The sequence below is a fragment of the Lemur catta genome, chromosome 24 (genome assembly GCF_020740605.2).
Source record: "Lemur catta isolate mLemCat1 chromosome 24, mLemCat1.pri, whole genome shotgun sequence".
NCBI lineage: Eukaryota > Metazoa > Chordata > Mammalia > Primates > Lemuridae > Lemur > Lemur catta.
Genome location: NC_059151.1, coordinates 4,541,640 through 4,557,768, shown reverse-complemented (window position 1 = coordinate 4,557,768; position 16,129 = coordinate 4,541,640). Strand labels below are relative to the sequence as shown.

At 41.2% G+C, this 16,129-nt stretch overlaps 1 protein-coding gene across 1 annotated transcript; it reads left to right on the top strand.

Moving 5' to 3' along the window:
- Positions 1-3,897: 3,897 nt before the first annotated feature.
- HSD17B13 (hydroxysteroid 17-beta dehydrogenase 13) lies at positions 3,898-14,768 on the top strand. Its single transcript, XM_045536791.1, has 7 exons — positions 3,898-4,203; positions 6,437-6,544; positions 7,469-7,600; positions 9,448-9,554; positions 10,705-10,842; positions 13,195-13,311; positions 14,236-14,768. The coding sequence occupies exons 1-7, from the start codon at positions 3,994-3,996 to the stop codon at positions 14,324-14,326; spliced, it is 903 nt and encodes a 300-aa protein (XP_045392747.1). The 5' UTR covers positions 3,898-3,993; the 3' UTR covers positions 14,327-14,768.
- Positions 14,769-16,129: the final 1,361 nt, after the last annotated feature.

Below are 16,129 nucleotides of genomic sequence, written 5' to 3'. Positions count from 1 at the left end.
TTTCGCATTAATTACCTTCTTCTAATGCAGAGGATCAAAATACAATTGCTGTTGGACTGTATTCTGCAATTAGTTGATGCAAATACATATCCGATTCCAAAATTCTTGCTTTCCAAAATATTATATTCAAACAATGTACCAGATTCTTCTCCAAACATCAGCCATACCACAGTAGCACTCTAAGGTTAAATACCCACAGAATTTATAGATTTCCTTGAACACTCACCCTGATAGCAGAGAAGGGCACTAGAAAGTGGAGAGCCTGTTCCCATCAGCTTCTAACTCACTTGGAAATATAAATATTGTTTCTTCTTCTGATTAAGTTATATCTGTTCCAGCTTGCCGCCCACCTGCCAGTGAAGTAGACTTGGAGAAAGCCTTGCACGAACTTCACTATGTTCATTGAAACCCACCAGAGTATACTGATAACTCTTCCCTTTTCCCAATAACAATATTTTGGCTCCTAAAACGCTTGTCAGAAATTAAAACTTGAATGAGCTTTGGCATTCACCATTATGAGAAATAAGCATTACTTCTTTGGAAATGATGCTGGCAAAATGGCGATCCGTCCCATTTATTGGATGTTAATCATGTGACAGGCTCAGGTGACCATTTAACCCCGCAGGGATCCGATGCAGCAGGCATTGTCCGCAGGACTGGAAGCAGCTGTGAACACAGCAGTAGCAGCAGGAACCCGGAAGAAGAGTCTGGAGCCCTCACTCTGCAGGAAAGGTGAGTGAATACAGTACTGTGGGGATTTTCAATTTTGTTCTCTGCATTTTTTTTTTTTAAAGCTCACTCTGATTCACCGACATCAGGCAATTACTCCTGAGACTCAAAGTCTGAAAACTTGTAAATGTCATTTGAATGAAGTTAATCCTAACTCTGAACCCCACTTCTCACCAGTTTGGTGGGAAAATCCATCTCTGTCATTCATAGAGCTACTTCTGAAGGACCCACCAGGATCAAACAGCCTTATGTTGTCTTCAGGTAAATGGGGAAAGAATCCTAATTGTCCACTATCAGGACACTCTGTGGTCCTTAACCAGGGGATCCCTTGATGACAAATGGCTCTCCGCAGAGGACAGAAATCCTGACTGCGGCAGGGAACCCAGCCTCCCTGGACAAACCCCAAAGCCTTCCTCTGAGACCTCACTGTCACCCTGGGCCCTGCTGAATCTGAGCTGGGACTCCTGGCCTCTCTTCTGTTCCCTTTGAGAATATTCGCGTGCCTGCCTTCAAAGATACTCTTCCTCACCTCCATCCCTATGCCACCATCGTCACTCGCCAGAAATCTAGTCTTTTTATTGGGAATGAGGATTAAAAAGAATGGGGAATTAGGCAAGTAAAAGGGTTGAAATCGGCCCTCAGTACATCTTCCACACTGACTCGGCTGGTGACTAAACGGATTTTATTGTGGAGGTCTTGATTTACTTTTTTGGCTTTGTTACTCAGTTCCACGTTACATCTTCACTGGGTAATCACCCAGGTATATGCACCATAGATCAACAGGTGGTCTATAAAAATGTCTTTTTAAAAATCTGTGTGTTAGGGAAGTGCACTTAGGGAGGAGATGCACAAGAGTTGGTCCTCAGCTTTTTGACATTTTGTTAATGACTTAGAAAAAAAAAACAGTGCATAATTAAATACACTCATGAATTTTGCCAATGCCACCAAACTATTTGGGTGGCTGACATTTCGGGCAGGCAGATTTTTAATGGGTGTGACTAATTAAAAGAAGTGAGACAAAACGTACTGGCTGAAGTTTTTTAGAAATAAATACAGAATAGTTCATTTGGAAAGAAAAAAATATATTGTAAAGTAAAATTGAGACAACTGAATGTAGTATTGTACTTAAAAGTGAGCATGACAGTTGGAGGTGTGAAGGAAAATAGAGCTTATAATACATAATATAAGCTTTCATTCTCAGCATAGTTCAGTCATAGAATACTGTGATGACTGAACATTTCTTACTGGACCCGATCTCTTTCACGAAAGTTCTTAGCCCCCGTCAGAGGACTTTTCATTGAAATGCAATGACTGTCCAATATCGTGACCCTTCAGTCATCGCAGCACCACTTGATTGGCAGGTTAGGGAGGCCTCAGTGCGGACGAGGGAGTGTATTTGCACAGGTGTTCATAACCTTCGTGGAGCTTGGGAATACTGAAGTCTGGTAGCAACATGCAGCAAAGTGAATTTCCCTCTGAATGCTTTTCAAGGCGCAGCATACTTCTGTTTCTGGATTCATCCTCCTTGGCTCCCATACCTGCCTACACTACAGGATAAAGGACTGCTTTGATTGCTTTTGATTTTTACCTCCATTGGGCCAAAAACCATTGGTTTCATTATTATATTTCTTCTCCTGTCACAGCTCCAAGCTTTTCACATATAGTATTCCTGCCTCCGCCTCCCAGAGCGTGAGCCACCCCGCCCGGCCTGTGTTGACCTTTTTTTCATCACAAGTACCTCCCACCCATTTTAACTATTTTTAAATGTGCAGTTCAGTAGTATTAAGTATATTCACATTGTTGTGCAACTATCACCACCATCCTTCTCCAGAACCTTCATCATCCCAAACTGAAATGCGGTACCCATTAAACAATAACTCCCCGTTCTCCTTCCCCCCCATTCATTAGCAACCACGGTACTGCACTCTGTTGCTATGTATTTGACTACTCTAGCCACCTCGTGTAAATGGAAGCATACAATATTTGTATTTTTGTGTCTGGCTTATTTCACTTAGCATAATGTCTTTGAGGGTCATCCATGTTGTAGCATGTGTGAGAATTTCCTTCCCTTCTAAGGCTGAATAATATTCCACTGTGTGTGTATGTCATATCTGCTCATCCAGTCATCTGTTGACGAATACTTGGGTCGTTTCCACTTTTTGACTACTGGAATTTGCTATAGACTGAATGTGTTCCTCCAAAATTCATGTTACATAATCCTAACCCCCCATGTGATAGTTCTAGGAAGTGATGCCTTTGGGAGGTGATTAGGGCCTGAGGGCTCTGCCATGGCATCAGTGCCCTCATAAAAGCAAACACAGAGAGCTCCCTTCCTCCTTCTGCCATGTGAGGTTATAGTGAAAAGACAGTCATCTATAAACCGGGAAGCCAGTTTTTACCAGAAAAGAAATCTGCCAGCACCCTGATCTTGGACTTCACAGCCTCCATAATGATGAGAAATAAATTTCTGTAGTTTATAAACCACTTGCTCTGTGGTAATTTGTTATAGCAGCCTGAATGGACTGAGACGGAAGACATACCACTTTTTAAGTTGAGACTTCTGCCTTCTGGTCTAAAAGCTTTTCCAATATTATCACAAAGGGAACTGATTGTTTTATAACTGAAAATCTCCCTCAAACTCAAGAGCTTCTCAGGGAACTTGGCATCATATGTAAACTGATTAGCCAACTGAATATTGGTGTTGAGCTTTCGTGAATCAATGAATCAAAGATCTAAACTTTGATGACCTATATTTTACTCAAGTTTCTCTGAAATACTATCTCTACTTGCTTCTTTTCCCTATTAAAACAAACAAACAAACACTGAAAAGAAACAGTTTATAGAAGATACCAAGATATCTTTAGCTAATTCAACATCTCCAGAATTATTTGGAGATGCTTTGATTGCTTTTGATTTTTACCTCCATTAGGCCAAAAGCCATTGGTTTCATTATTATATTTCTCACCTTGAAGTTCAAGGTGAGACATAGTACACGACAGCTTTTCAGATAAACAGGTTCAGAGGGCACGTGCTCTTGGGCTCATTGACCTGAGCTGAGCTACTGCTAGCAGCTGGCATCACTTCAAAACTCCAGGTGTCTCAACGCATTAGGGCACGTGGACAAAGTCTGCTTCCACAGCCAGCTTCTTTCTGACAGTGCCACTAACACCTGAGCACAGCTCTTCCCCGGAGCTCTGTGCACAGGCATCTCTTTCCCGGGACTATACAAGGACTGAGCCAGAAGGAACTGGACAGAGCAGAGCCATGAACATTGTCTTGGATATCCTCCTGCTTCTGATCACCATCCTCTACTCCTACGTGGAGTCACTGGTGAAGTTTTTCATTCCCCGGAGGAGGAAATCTGTGGCCGGAGAGATCGTTCTCATTACCGGAGCCGGGCACGGGATAGGCAGGCTGACTGCCTATGAATTTGCAAAACGGCAGAGCCGACTGGTTCTGTGGGATATTAACAAGGTAATGTATACATCTGCCAACCTTTTAAAGTCACGATGTAAGAAGTGTCTTTTAAAAATTATTGGATTTAGCATCTGCTTGTCTTTGTGTTTTCCTTCTTCAAAGTTTGATAAATTCCATGGAGCCGCCTTCTACATGTGCAGCAAGTTGGTAAATGAAGGGAACTTAACTGAGACCTAAGCAGTGATTTTTATGCCACGGTGTGCAGGTTGATCACAAAGACTCAGGAGGCCAGGCACGGTGGCTCACGCCTGTAATCCTAGCACTCTGGGAGGCCGAGGTGGGAGGATCGCTTGAGGTCAGGGATTCGAGACCAGCCTGAGCAACAGTGAGACCCCCATCTCTATTAAAAATAGAAAAAAAATTAGCCAGGCATGGTGGCACATACCTGTAGTCCCAGGTACTCGGGAGGCTGAGGCAGGAGGATCGCTTGAGCCCAGGAGTGTGAGGTTGCTGTGAGCTAGGCTGACACCACTGTGCTCTAGCCTGGGCATCAGAGTGAGACTCTGTCTAAAAAAAAAAAAAAAAAAAAATTCTACCTGGGAGATGGGCAACCCAACCTTCCAAATTCTCTTTGCATCCTTGAATGTTACGGTTAAACATTAGCAGTTTGGCCCTCATTCAATCCAAACTGTTGCTTCAGGAACACAGAGATAAGTGGAGTAAACAACACACACGGCAGCTGCAGCTAGAACAAGCGTCTCGCTTAGGAAAAGGCAAGGCGTTCCACTTTCCTGTGCTCCAGCTCCGTTACAAGACCGAAGCTTTTTCAATTCTTCAGTCAAAGCATGTGATGAAAGCTGCTGTTACTAATACTCTCCACCGACCTTGAATCTGGAGACTGAAGAGAGAGCATGCAGCGGTTTGTGCAATCTGGCAGTGAGAAAGCCACCAGCAGCAGCCTAAGTCCATGAAATACTCTCCTATCTTTTTACTTCTCAGCAACCCCCTAAAAGGCTAATTGAGGGAACACAGGCTTTGCGACTGAGTCCTGATGTCTGTCAAAAGTCTGTTCCTTGGGATTTCAGGCTGCGGCCCCAGGGTGTAGCCCACAGCAGTGACCTACAAAGCACCCAGAGAAGGCAACACCTGACCCCTCGTTCAGGGATTGCCCCGACTAACAGCAACACCACTACCATCCCGATATGCAAAGAAAATCGCTCTTCAGATATGCTTGTCTCTGAATCACAGAGAAGAGTTTGCAGATAGTGGGAGGACAACGCATAATTTTTAAAACCTTATCATCTTCTCTAAAAGTCAACAGATGTCAAAAGTTGAAAATAATTCTAATTTTCCAGAGATGCAGGTCACGCATCAGGGCAATTTTATGTTAGGAAAGGGATCTTTGCATTTAGGCTGAAAGTAAGTTGCTGTGTAGAGTTATGTGCAAAGTTGTGACATACACGAGAATCCATCCAGTGGTCCTTTCCCGTTTCCATTCCCAAACACCTGCAAAATATAATATTGTACCCCCTGGAATAGTAGCATGGTCTCTCTATGAAAGTCTTTCTCAAATAAGGATCCTTCTTTCCCCTTCTCTCCCAGAGAGATAAAGCAGAATCATCGAGAAAAGTTGATGGGCAGAGACATGTAGTTTAAAATTACCACTAGTAGGCTGGGCATAGAATTACACGCCTGTAATCCTAGCACTCTGGGAGGCTGAGGCAGGAGGATCACTTGAGGTCAGGAGTTCGAGACCAGCCTGAGCAAGAGTGAGACCCTGTCTTTTTCTAAGAAAAATAAATAAAATAAAATTACTACTAGTTAAGAGTTGCTACTTAACACTGTCCTGCCTATTACATAGTTGGTGCTCAACAAATGTGTGAGAAATTTTAATAATTGTTGAGTTTGCCTTTCTTCTCCCTACTCAAACATCTTCCATGACACCACACAGAGCAACACCTTTCAGGAATGTTCTGTAAGCTACAAAAGTAGCCTGCTTTAGAGAAAACCCCTGCTGGAGAACCTCCAAAACCAAGTTGAAAAGCTGGAAAAACACGAAGGGATTTTTTTGGTCATTTGTTCTGTTTTGTTGCTTTGGTGCTCACATGAGCATTGCCTGGCAGGAAAGCCAGGCCTAATCTCACTGCAAATTAGGCAAGCGGTCTCCCTCACGCAATTTTCTTACAAATAAGGAAGCCTATGGGACATGAATGTTAACCTTTTAGAAATTTTCTTCTCCGGTGCTTTCTCCCCCACTGTTTTCTGAATTTGTTTTTTTTTCCAATTATAGCGTGGCGTTGAGGAAACTGCAGGTCAGTGCCGAAAACTGGGAGCCACTGTGCACGTGTTTGTTGTAGACTGCAGTAACAGAGAGGAGATCTACAGCTCCGTGAATCAGGTGAGGCTTCAGGTCACAAATCTCTTCAGATGACTGTGTATCCACTACCACTGACGTGGAAAATGAGAAGGTTCTTCGTGACTGCCTGATTTAAATTACATTTCAGCCGCTGCTAACTGAAGTCATTTTGTGACCAAGACAAGATACATATACTTTTTTTCTTGTATCTAATCCACTCGGCTCTGCTCATTATTATTGTTTCATATTATTAATCGATTTCATTCTGATCAGGATTTTGAGCAGCGGCAGAGTGACTGGCAAAGGATTTGTCACCAGGGAAAACGGATCACTTTCTAGTTTTGTTTCAGTCCTATTAGTTTTGCAGTAATTCCTTTTTTTGTTTCCCGTGTGAGATTTTATTGATTTTGGTGCTGATCTAGTCTTCTGTAGAAAATATAACACGAATAATTATTATAAAAATTTTTTAAAAGAGTAAAAACAAATGCTCACAATGAACCAAGCACTCCACTAAACTATTGCATTTTTAAATTTAATCCCTACGATAACCCTATAGACCTCATTTTACAGATAAGCAAATTAAGGCTTCCAGAGATTAAGCCAAACCAAGGTCATGTACCTGAGAGGTGGTTGGTTGAACCAGGATTACTCAATCAGCACTTTAAAAATATTTGGTCACAACTTATGTCAGTTTATCAAAACAACTATTAATGTCACTTTACTGATAAACTTTAAAGATCTATGATGTACTGGGGACTGAAATTTAGACATTAAAAACAAACCAGCTGAGCCCACCTTTTGTCAGTGTTCTCTTGGCATCCACTGTTGGAGCTAGAAGTTCTTTGTGCCTGAACTCTGAGACACCTCACCCAGCAGAAAAAAGACTCTAATCCCTGGATAATACCGGCCCTAAAGCTCTGAGTTTGTATAACGCACTCAATGAATGTCTTCTTTCAATTGCAAAAGGTGAAGAAAGAAGTGGGTGATGTGACCATCGTGGTGAACAATGCCGGGGCAGTATATCCAGCTGACCTTCTTAGTACCAAGGACGAAGAGATTGCCAAAACATTTGAGGTCAACATCCTAGGACATTTTTGGGTGAGTGTTGAGTCAGAAATATTTCTAGATTTGTGCACGTTTGACACCTTCTCTTAAGGTACATGAGATTTATAATCGAGTTCACATACTTCTGGGTGGAAAACTGGCCAAATCTTTGCCTTAAATCAAGAATCATCGAATTTGTAGAAGAGCCACAGAGTGTGCAAGAGAAGGGTGGAGAGTTCTAGTGGACACAACACTCCGGCACGTAAGCCACTTGGTCTGTCTTGTCGACCAGCGTCTAACACAAAGCCTGGCGTGTGCCAGGCACTCAACAAATTGTGGAGGTTCGTTGGGGGTTGTCAGTATATATCTTTTCAATGCTTTGGAGGAAATATATATGATGTACATTCGCTTGTGACCTCATTTCATGGAATTTTTTAGAACTGAAAGGACGTCAGAACTAATTGGATACGTGCAGGGTTGGGGACATTTCTGGGTGGGACTCAGACAAGTTCTAGATCCATGGGGTTACTAGAGCAGTGTGGCTATACAGACCCCATATAATTGCTTAGTTTTGTGGGAGACTGAAATATTAATAATTTCAACTGCCTCTGTAAACAGCCTTTTATGAATTAAACTTTCAGTGCTTCGATATTAATGTAGAACCAGGGGGCAAATCTAGATCCTGGAAGAGATGTGTCCCCCTCCCTTCCCCAGCCCCTCACACATGCTAATGTGAATTCATCATGCCCACCAAACTATGTGGAGACCTCTTGTATCAGTACAGTCATATATTCCTTATCTGTAGCTGCATAACAAATTAGACCAAAACTTAGTGGTTTAAAGCAATGATAAATGTGCATTATCCTTGCACAGTTTTTGTGGATGAGGAATTTGGAGGAGGATGGAATGGGCAATTCTGGCTCTATGAATTTGCATAGGGTCTATAAAGATGGGTCTATAAAATTCTCATAAAATTTTATTGAGCTTTTTGGAGGAAAAGAAAGACTTCTCTTTCCTGTAACATCATATAATACACAATATTGCAAACAGAGAGATACTGAATCTAATGGTGCATAAGGATTGTGGATGAGTAAAGAACTCTTAGCTTACACTATTCAACTACTCAACTGTTTTGACACAGGTATGCAAGATTTCACTCTTCTAATTAGAATGATAAAGCCCCAAACCAAAAAAATACATGACACTGAATTATCATAGGGAATTTTTTTCAGCAATGAAAATTTGGAATTTTTTCCTTAATATTGTTTATTTATTTTTTTATTTTTATGTTTTTTTTGAGACAGAGTCTCACTTTGTTGCCCGGCTAGAGGGCCAGGGCGTCAGCCTAGCTCACAGCAACCTCAAACTCCTGGGCTCAAGTGATCCTCCTGCCTCAGCCTCCCGAGTAGCTGGGACTATAGGCATATGCCACCATGCCCGGCTAATTTTTTGTATATATGTTAGTTGTTTGGCTAATTTCTTTCTATTTTTAGTAGAGACAGGGTCTCGCTCTTGCTCAGGCTGGTCTCGAACTCCTGAGCTCAAACAATCAGCCCACCTCGGCCTCCCAGGGTACTAGGATTACAGGCGTGAGCCACCGCGCCCGGCCCTTAATATTGTTTAGATGACATATACCTGATTCCTTCTGAAGAGAGAATACTAAGATGGGTGTTGGCACGTGACATACAGCGCACAGCACTCAATACCAGCTCAAACCAATGCAATTTTATCTTTTTTCTTTCTACCATTTGTATCAAGTAATCAGAGAATTTTGGCAAGTATTTAATTTCATTGTAGAAGTTCTCTCAAATGCCATTCTGTCTTAACAAGAGTAAAACTACCTAATTTGGAGACCTAACACTTGTGTCCTTGTTTCTCTTCTTTCTGCAATGATCCTTAAGATCACAAAAGCACTTCTTCCATCGATGATGAAGAGAAATCATGGCCACATTGTCACAGTGGCTTCCGTGTGCGGCCACGGTGTAATCCCTTATCTCATCCCGTATTGGTAAGTGTTACTTGCCAGCAGTGTTACAGATCTTTGTATATATTTGTATGTATTTAAGGGAATTAGACTTTAGATCCCTGTGCTTATAGCAGGGTAATTTGAATTTACAGCAGTTAGATAGTAGTTTAGAATAAAAAATTATAAATGACTTTTTCTAAAAGAGTGATACTAGTTGTAATTACATTTAAAATATTTTTAGATGTCTGAAAACTCCCTTGTAGAGCAATGAAAGAAAACAGTAATGTCAAGCATGTTCCTGTTGTACCCTGAACGAGTAGATGTTGGTAAAACAAACAGAAAATTCACAGACTAAGGAGCAAAATGTACAGAAGCTAAAATGAACACAAATCCATGTCATGGCCTGGGTGTCCAAGCCAGCTAGGAGTGACCCCTGGATCAAAACATTTCCCAGTGTGCTTGTGCTATGAGAGTTCATGTGTGTGTACCTGTGTGTGTGTGTGTGTGTGTGTGTGTGTGTGTGTGTGTGAAAGAGAGAGAGAGAAATAGAGAGAACGTCTATCTGATTAAAAGATGCAGATACTGTACTCCATGCCCCCGTCAAAGACATTAAGGGAAGAATGTGGGAGGCCCCAAAGATATATTACCGTATTTGCAAAATAGCCTTTCCTTGTAAACTCTTCTCCAATCCCCATAATGCAATTTAGAAGCCAAAGTGGCAACCATTGTCAAGAGAGAAGCTATCCACTCAACCATCAAGAGAGGAGAAATGTGCAGAGTCCTACAGAAGCTTATCAACACAGATACTAGTTTTGTAGTTTCTCTAAATGTGATTTTCCTGATTCATCTTTTTCAAAATAGAAGCAGCAATAAAAACTGATTAGAAAATAGTTTGAAGATTGAACGGAAAACCTTACATGTAGGGTGGAAAAGTGAACATCGAGCCAGTCCAATAGAGTTATTGTTCTTTCGATGTCATTGCTAGTTAAGAAATTTGGGTACGTTCAGAATTCTGTTCATCATGTAAATGAAAATGAATGGCCATTTAGCCTCACAGAAAAATTGCAAGTGGTTGATCTGAGAGATCTGGCTTCTACTTGTTCCCAAGCCAAATGCCACCACCTTCTCACAGAGATCTGAGCACTGTGTCTCATTGTCTCTTAGGTAACAATGGTTGATGATTCTCTTGCAGCTCCAGCAAATTTGCTGCCGTTGGCTTTCACAGAGCTTTGACATTGGAACTTCAAGCCTTGGGAAAAACTGGTATCAAAACCTCATGTCTCTGCCCGGTTTTTGTGAATACTGGGTTCACCAAAAACCCAAGCACAAGGTGAGATCGAAATCAAGACAGGATGGGAATCTGGCATGGGAAATTGATACGGAAACTATATAAGAAATTTTTAGGCAGGTCAACTAAGAAAATAGAAGAAAAGGAAGAAGGAAAAAATATTTTTCTTTTTAATGTTATTGTGTTGGCTTTTAGTCTTCACTTTGAAATTAAATGAATAAAGAGAAAAAAACACACTAAGCACTGGCAGGAGTGATCAGCTACCAATGAGTTAGACAACTGGTTATTTGTGTCCAGAAAAAGGCCCAACACATGCTCAAGTGCCAAGAGTGGGTGGGAACAGGGTGGGTGGGCTGGAGAGTTGTGCTTAAGGGAATAGTGAGAGTTTCCTCTCCTGAAAACCACACCCCTGGAATGAATGGACCATCTCCCTCTCCCATTAATGGTTCACCCTCCTCAAATTGAGTATGCAAAGGTGTGGGGATATGACCCTTTTATATCTCCCACGGCACTGGCCACAGTGCTGACATAAAGTCCTCCAACATTTTCCAAAGTTGCCTGATCCTAAGAATTACCACTTGTGCTTACAAGAAAAATACATGTTCATAGACCGTTCATTAAAGATTCTAATTCATAGGCTGGGATGAGCACCAAGAGTGAGGTGTTCTTTAGTTTTGTTTTGTTTTGCAAGCATATTGGCTGAGGCTGGAGGCAGATTTGGAAAACATTGATATATTAAATATAACCAGAACTAGGTGTGGTGGCGCATGCCTGTAGTCCCAGCTACTCAGGAGGCTGAGGCAGGAGGGTCACTTGAGCCCAGGAGTTGAAGCTGTACTGCATGATGATCGTGCCTGTGAATAGCCACTGCATTTTAGCCTGGGCAACACAGTGAGACCCCATCTCTAAAAAAAAAAAAAATTATATATATATATACACACACACACATATATATATACACACACACACACACGTATATATATATATATATAAAACCACATGCATTTGATCACTGTTACCACCTTAAAAATGCAAATGTCCCTAGCAGTAGCAATAAATTGAGTTCCTAGCTCCTTAATCAAGGTGAATTTCTGAATCGGATATGGTGGCTCATGCCTGTAATCCCAGGGCTTTGGGAGGCTGAGGCAGGAGGGTCACTGGAGGACAGGAGTTTGAGATCATCCTGGGCAACACAGGGAGACCTTCTTCTCTACAAAAAATTTTTAAAAATTAGCCAGGCGTGGTGGCGCATGCCTGTAGTTCCACCTACTCAGGATGCTGAGGCAGGAGGATCATTTGAGCCCAGAAGTTCGAGGTTGCGCTGAGCTATGATAAAAGAAAAAAAAAAGAGTATATCTGCTTCTAGATTATAGAGGCCTAATCACTAACCCTGTCAGATGTTATCTTATGTGCAGGAAAAGGCAAGAACTAGGGTCATTTATTTTTTTAAGGCATATAGTGACTCAGACAAGAGAAGTGGGGGGGGGCTGTGTTCCGTGACGTCAGCCTTGCTCACAGCAACCTCAAACTCCTGGGCTCAAGCGATCTTCCTGCCTCAGCCTCCCGAGTAGCTGGGACTATAGGCGCACGCCACCATGCCTGGCTAGTTTTTTCTATTGTTAGTAGAGACGGGGTCTCACTCTTGCTGAGGCTGGTCTCGAACTCCTGACCTCAAGCGATCCTCCCGCCTCAGCTTCCCAGAGCTCTAGGATTACAGGCGTGAGCCACCGCGCCCGCAGTCTTAGCCAACCTTTTTATTCATTGGCCATTCAGCCCATGCCTAGACATCTTAACATTGGTAGAAGATTTAAAATCCATTTACATTTTAATTTTCTATCATCATCTTGCACTGATGGGCACTTCCACGCTGCGTTTGTGGCTATTCGTATTTCTCAAGAATACATGTACACAGTCTTCAGTATAAGGAAGGCCAGCTGCAATGTGACACTCCTTGTCCACATCTTGTCTCATTAAACTGCAGGGTAGGCAAGTCAGAGGTGACTCTCAAGTGCTACATGCCCTCAAAACAACCCAGCTTTACGGAATACCTCCGCGAGAAAGGAAGTATACTTAGCTATAGAATTTTCTCCCTGCATCCAACAGGGCTTGAGATGTCAGGTGTTTCCCTGACGTTTTGATATTTTGACTGAGTGAGCTATGACACACATGAAACGCACCTACTGGCTATGAAAGCATAAGATTGTGGTAGCAAATCATCAACTTGGGATGTGGAAGAAGCGAGGAGGGTGGCATTAATGCAGTGAGCCCTGGAACATTTGAAATCTTAAATCCAAATTTAGTGAAAAGATATGTTAGTTTTCCTGTCTTCATTAAAAAAAATTAAAATTTCAAAAACTAAAAATAAACTTTTGCTTTTTAAATTTTTAAACGCAGATTATGGCCTGTATTGGAGACCGAGGAAGTTGCAAGAAGCCTGATAGATGGAATACTTACCAATAAGAAAATGATTTTTGTTCCATCATATGTCAGTATCTCTGTAATGCTAGAGAAGTAAGTATAGTGCAGAATGCCTAAAATACTCAGACACTGATAGAGCTATAATTATGGAGAGTCTTTCAGTTGTGAGAGTTGCCATGGAAACTCTCCATCCCTGGGGGGAACAGTTCAGTTTCATCTGTTATTGCCTTACCCAATCTATAAAAAGAGAATGATTCATTTTCTCTACCATATCTACCGTCTCTGCCCAATCTTTGCTGAAGACTATTCTAACTGAGGGCAAGACCATTTAAAAAGAATGCAATATAGTGGAGGAGTTAATCATAAAAGGTCTATTTTTTAAACGCCTGCTGGGAATTTGATTGGGATTGCATTGAATCTATAGATCAATTGGGGGAGAATTGACATATTAAAAATATTGAGTCTTTCAATCCAAGAATCAATATATCTTTCTTTTATTGTCTTCAAAATCTTTAAGCAATATTTTGGAGTTTTTGGTGTTCAAGTCTTGCACATCTTTTATCAGATTGTCCCAAAGTAGTTCATGGTTTGCTGCTATTGCAAATGGCATTTTTAAAACATTTCTATTTTCCATTGTTTGTTGCTAGTTTATGTTTGATTTTTGCATTTTGATCTTGTATTCTGTAGTCTTTCTAAACTTGCTGAACTTTCAATCTGCTAAACTTGCTAAGGTTTTTGTGGATTCCATCAGATTTTTTACATAGACAATCATACTATCTGCAGATAATGACATTTTCACTTTTTCCCTTACAATCGGCATGGTTTTATGCACTTTGACCTATGAGTATTAAAAAGACATACACACAAAAAAGAAAGAGAGGTCGTTGCAAAGGAAGAAAGGGAAAACGGGAAAATTAAATGCAAGGCAGATAACACCTGGGGTATTCTAACTAACCCCAAAATCTCTGGTGTCAAAGATTTTAAATTGAAATCATTTCATCTCTTTTTTCCTTACAGGTTTCTTCCCGAACGTGCTTTGGCAGCTATACATCGTGTACAGGATATTCAATTTGAAGCAGTTGTTGGCCACAAAATCAAAATGAAATGAATAAATGAGCCACAGCCAGAGATATCTGCAGGTTAATGATATGAATCTAAGTTTAGAGTCAATGCTTCAAAGCTCTATTTCACATTTTGCAGTCATGTTGATACTAAAAACGTTGGTTTGGCACTAGCAGCAGTAGAATGAATAAGACTAATTACTTGTCTGTCTGTTTTGCAAGAATATTAATGTAGTTTTTAATAGTTGGATCTGTTTTGCATCCCACGTCTCTTAAAAATTTCTGTGCTGACATAAACATACTTAAAAGGTCGTTTTTCTTTAAGATATATTATTTTTGTTTCTTTCCATTTAAAGGTGGACAAAAACTACCTTCTTGAGAGTAAATACAAAGAGAACTGATTCACACAGGGAAGGTTTAAAACTGTTCTCAAGGCTGGGCACGGTGGCTCACGCCTGTAATCCTAGCACTCTGGGAGGCCGAGGCGGGTGGATCATTTGAGCTCAGAAGTTCGAGACCACCCTGAGCAAGAGCGAGACCCCGTCTCTACTAAAAATAGAAAGAAATTAGCTGGACTACTAAAGATATATAGAAAAATTAGCCGGGCATGGTGGCGCATGCCTGTAGTCCCAGCTACTTGGGAGGCTGAGGGAGGAGGATCGCTTGAGCCCAGGAGTTTGAGGTTGCTGTGAGTGAGGCTGATGCCATGGCACTCACTCTAGCCCGGGCAACAAAGTGAGACTCTGTCTCAATAAAAAAAAAAAAAGACTGTTCTAGTAGCCTTCCAACCTGTAGCCAAGCCACAGAATGTCAACAAAAACACGGAGTTCTCAGTTGGAGATAAGCTTAAGCAAGAAGCTGGGCTCCAAAGCACCAACAGGTCTCTGTAAGACTTGGCATTTGCAGGATTTTAACCTCTTCCTTTTTCATCAGCTCAAAACACTGCAACCATATTCTGGAATTTATTACTTAATTCTGTCCTTTAACTCTCGTGTCTACCAAAAGTGGAACCTCTATACTTTCTGTTCTTTTCATAATCTCTTAAAATACTACACCGTATTACACTACAAAAGACCACCCAGTGACTCTATTTTGAATCTGAATATCTGAAGTTCTAACTCCACGATAACCTCTGTCTTTGTAGTTTCTGTTTTCATATATCATCGGTCCCGGAGATGTTTAGACAGTTTTGAGGTTCAAAAGTTGGATTTCGATTCGAGGTATCTATCAGATGGGAAAGGCAGTATATGTGCATTTACATACATATTGGCAAATTTGTGCAAACGTTTTACAAAATAAATGGCTAAAAATTTCACATCTTTCACCACAAGAAAGGGTAGCAATGCTATGGTTACTCGTGATGCCATGGCTGTTTGTAACATAGTTGCACTGAGACAATACAAACCTTTACTCCTATGCAATAGCCTGCTACCATTTAGTTCATGTTGGTTTTATCGTTACTTCTGACATCGCAACATCCATTGTGCTACCATGAATGCTGACTTCCAGCTGCTCAAAGATTGTAACTAGCAGTTCTTTGATGATAACCACAAATTCAAAGTCTTAACCAGGCTATACCTACAGGAAAATATGAATGATAATTTGTTTACTGGTCACGTTAAATTTATCAATTAGAATGTTATAGCATAACACAGAATAACGCATCTTTCGACTACATCTTGTCTTGAGCCTTTTAGGCCATGATCATTGCATTCCTAGAACTGATCTCTTTCGTGTTGACTGCACCCTGCCTCCCAGGCACCAACCACCAACGGAGAGGGGATTGTGAGCAGAGCAGAATGAGTGTCCCGTTTGCACAAGGAATGTCTGTTCCTCATCCAGGAGAGTTT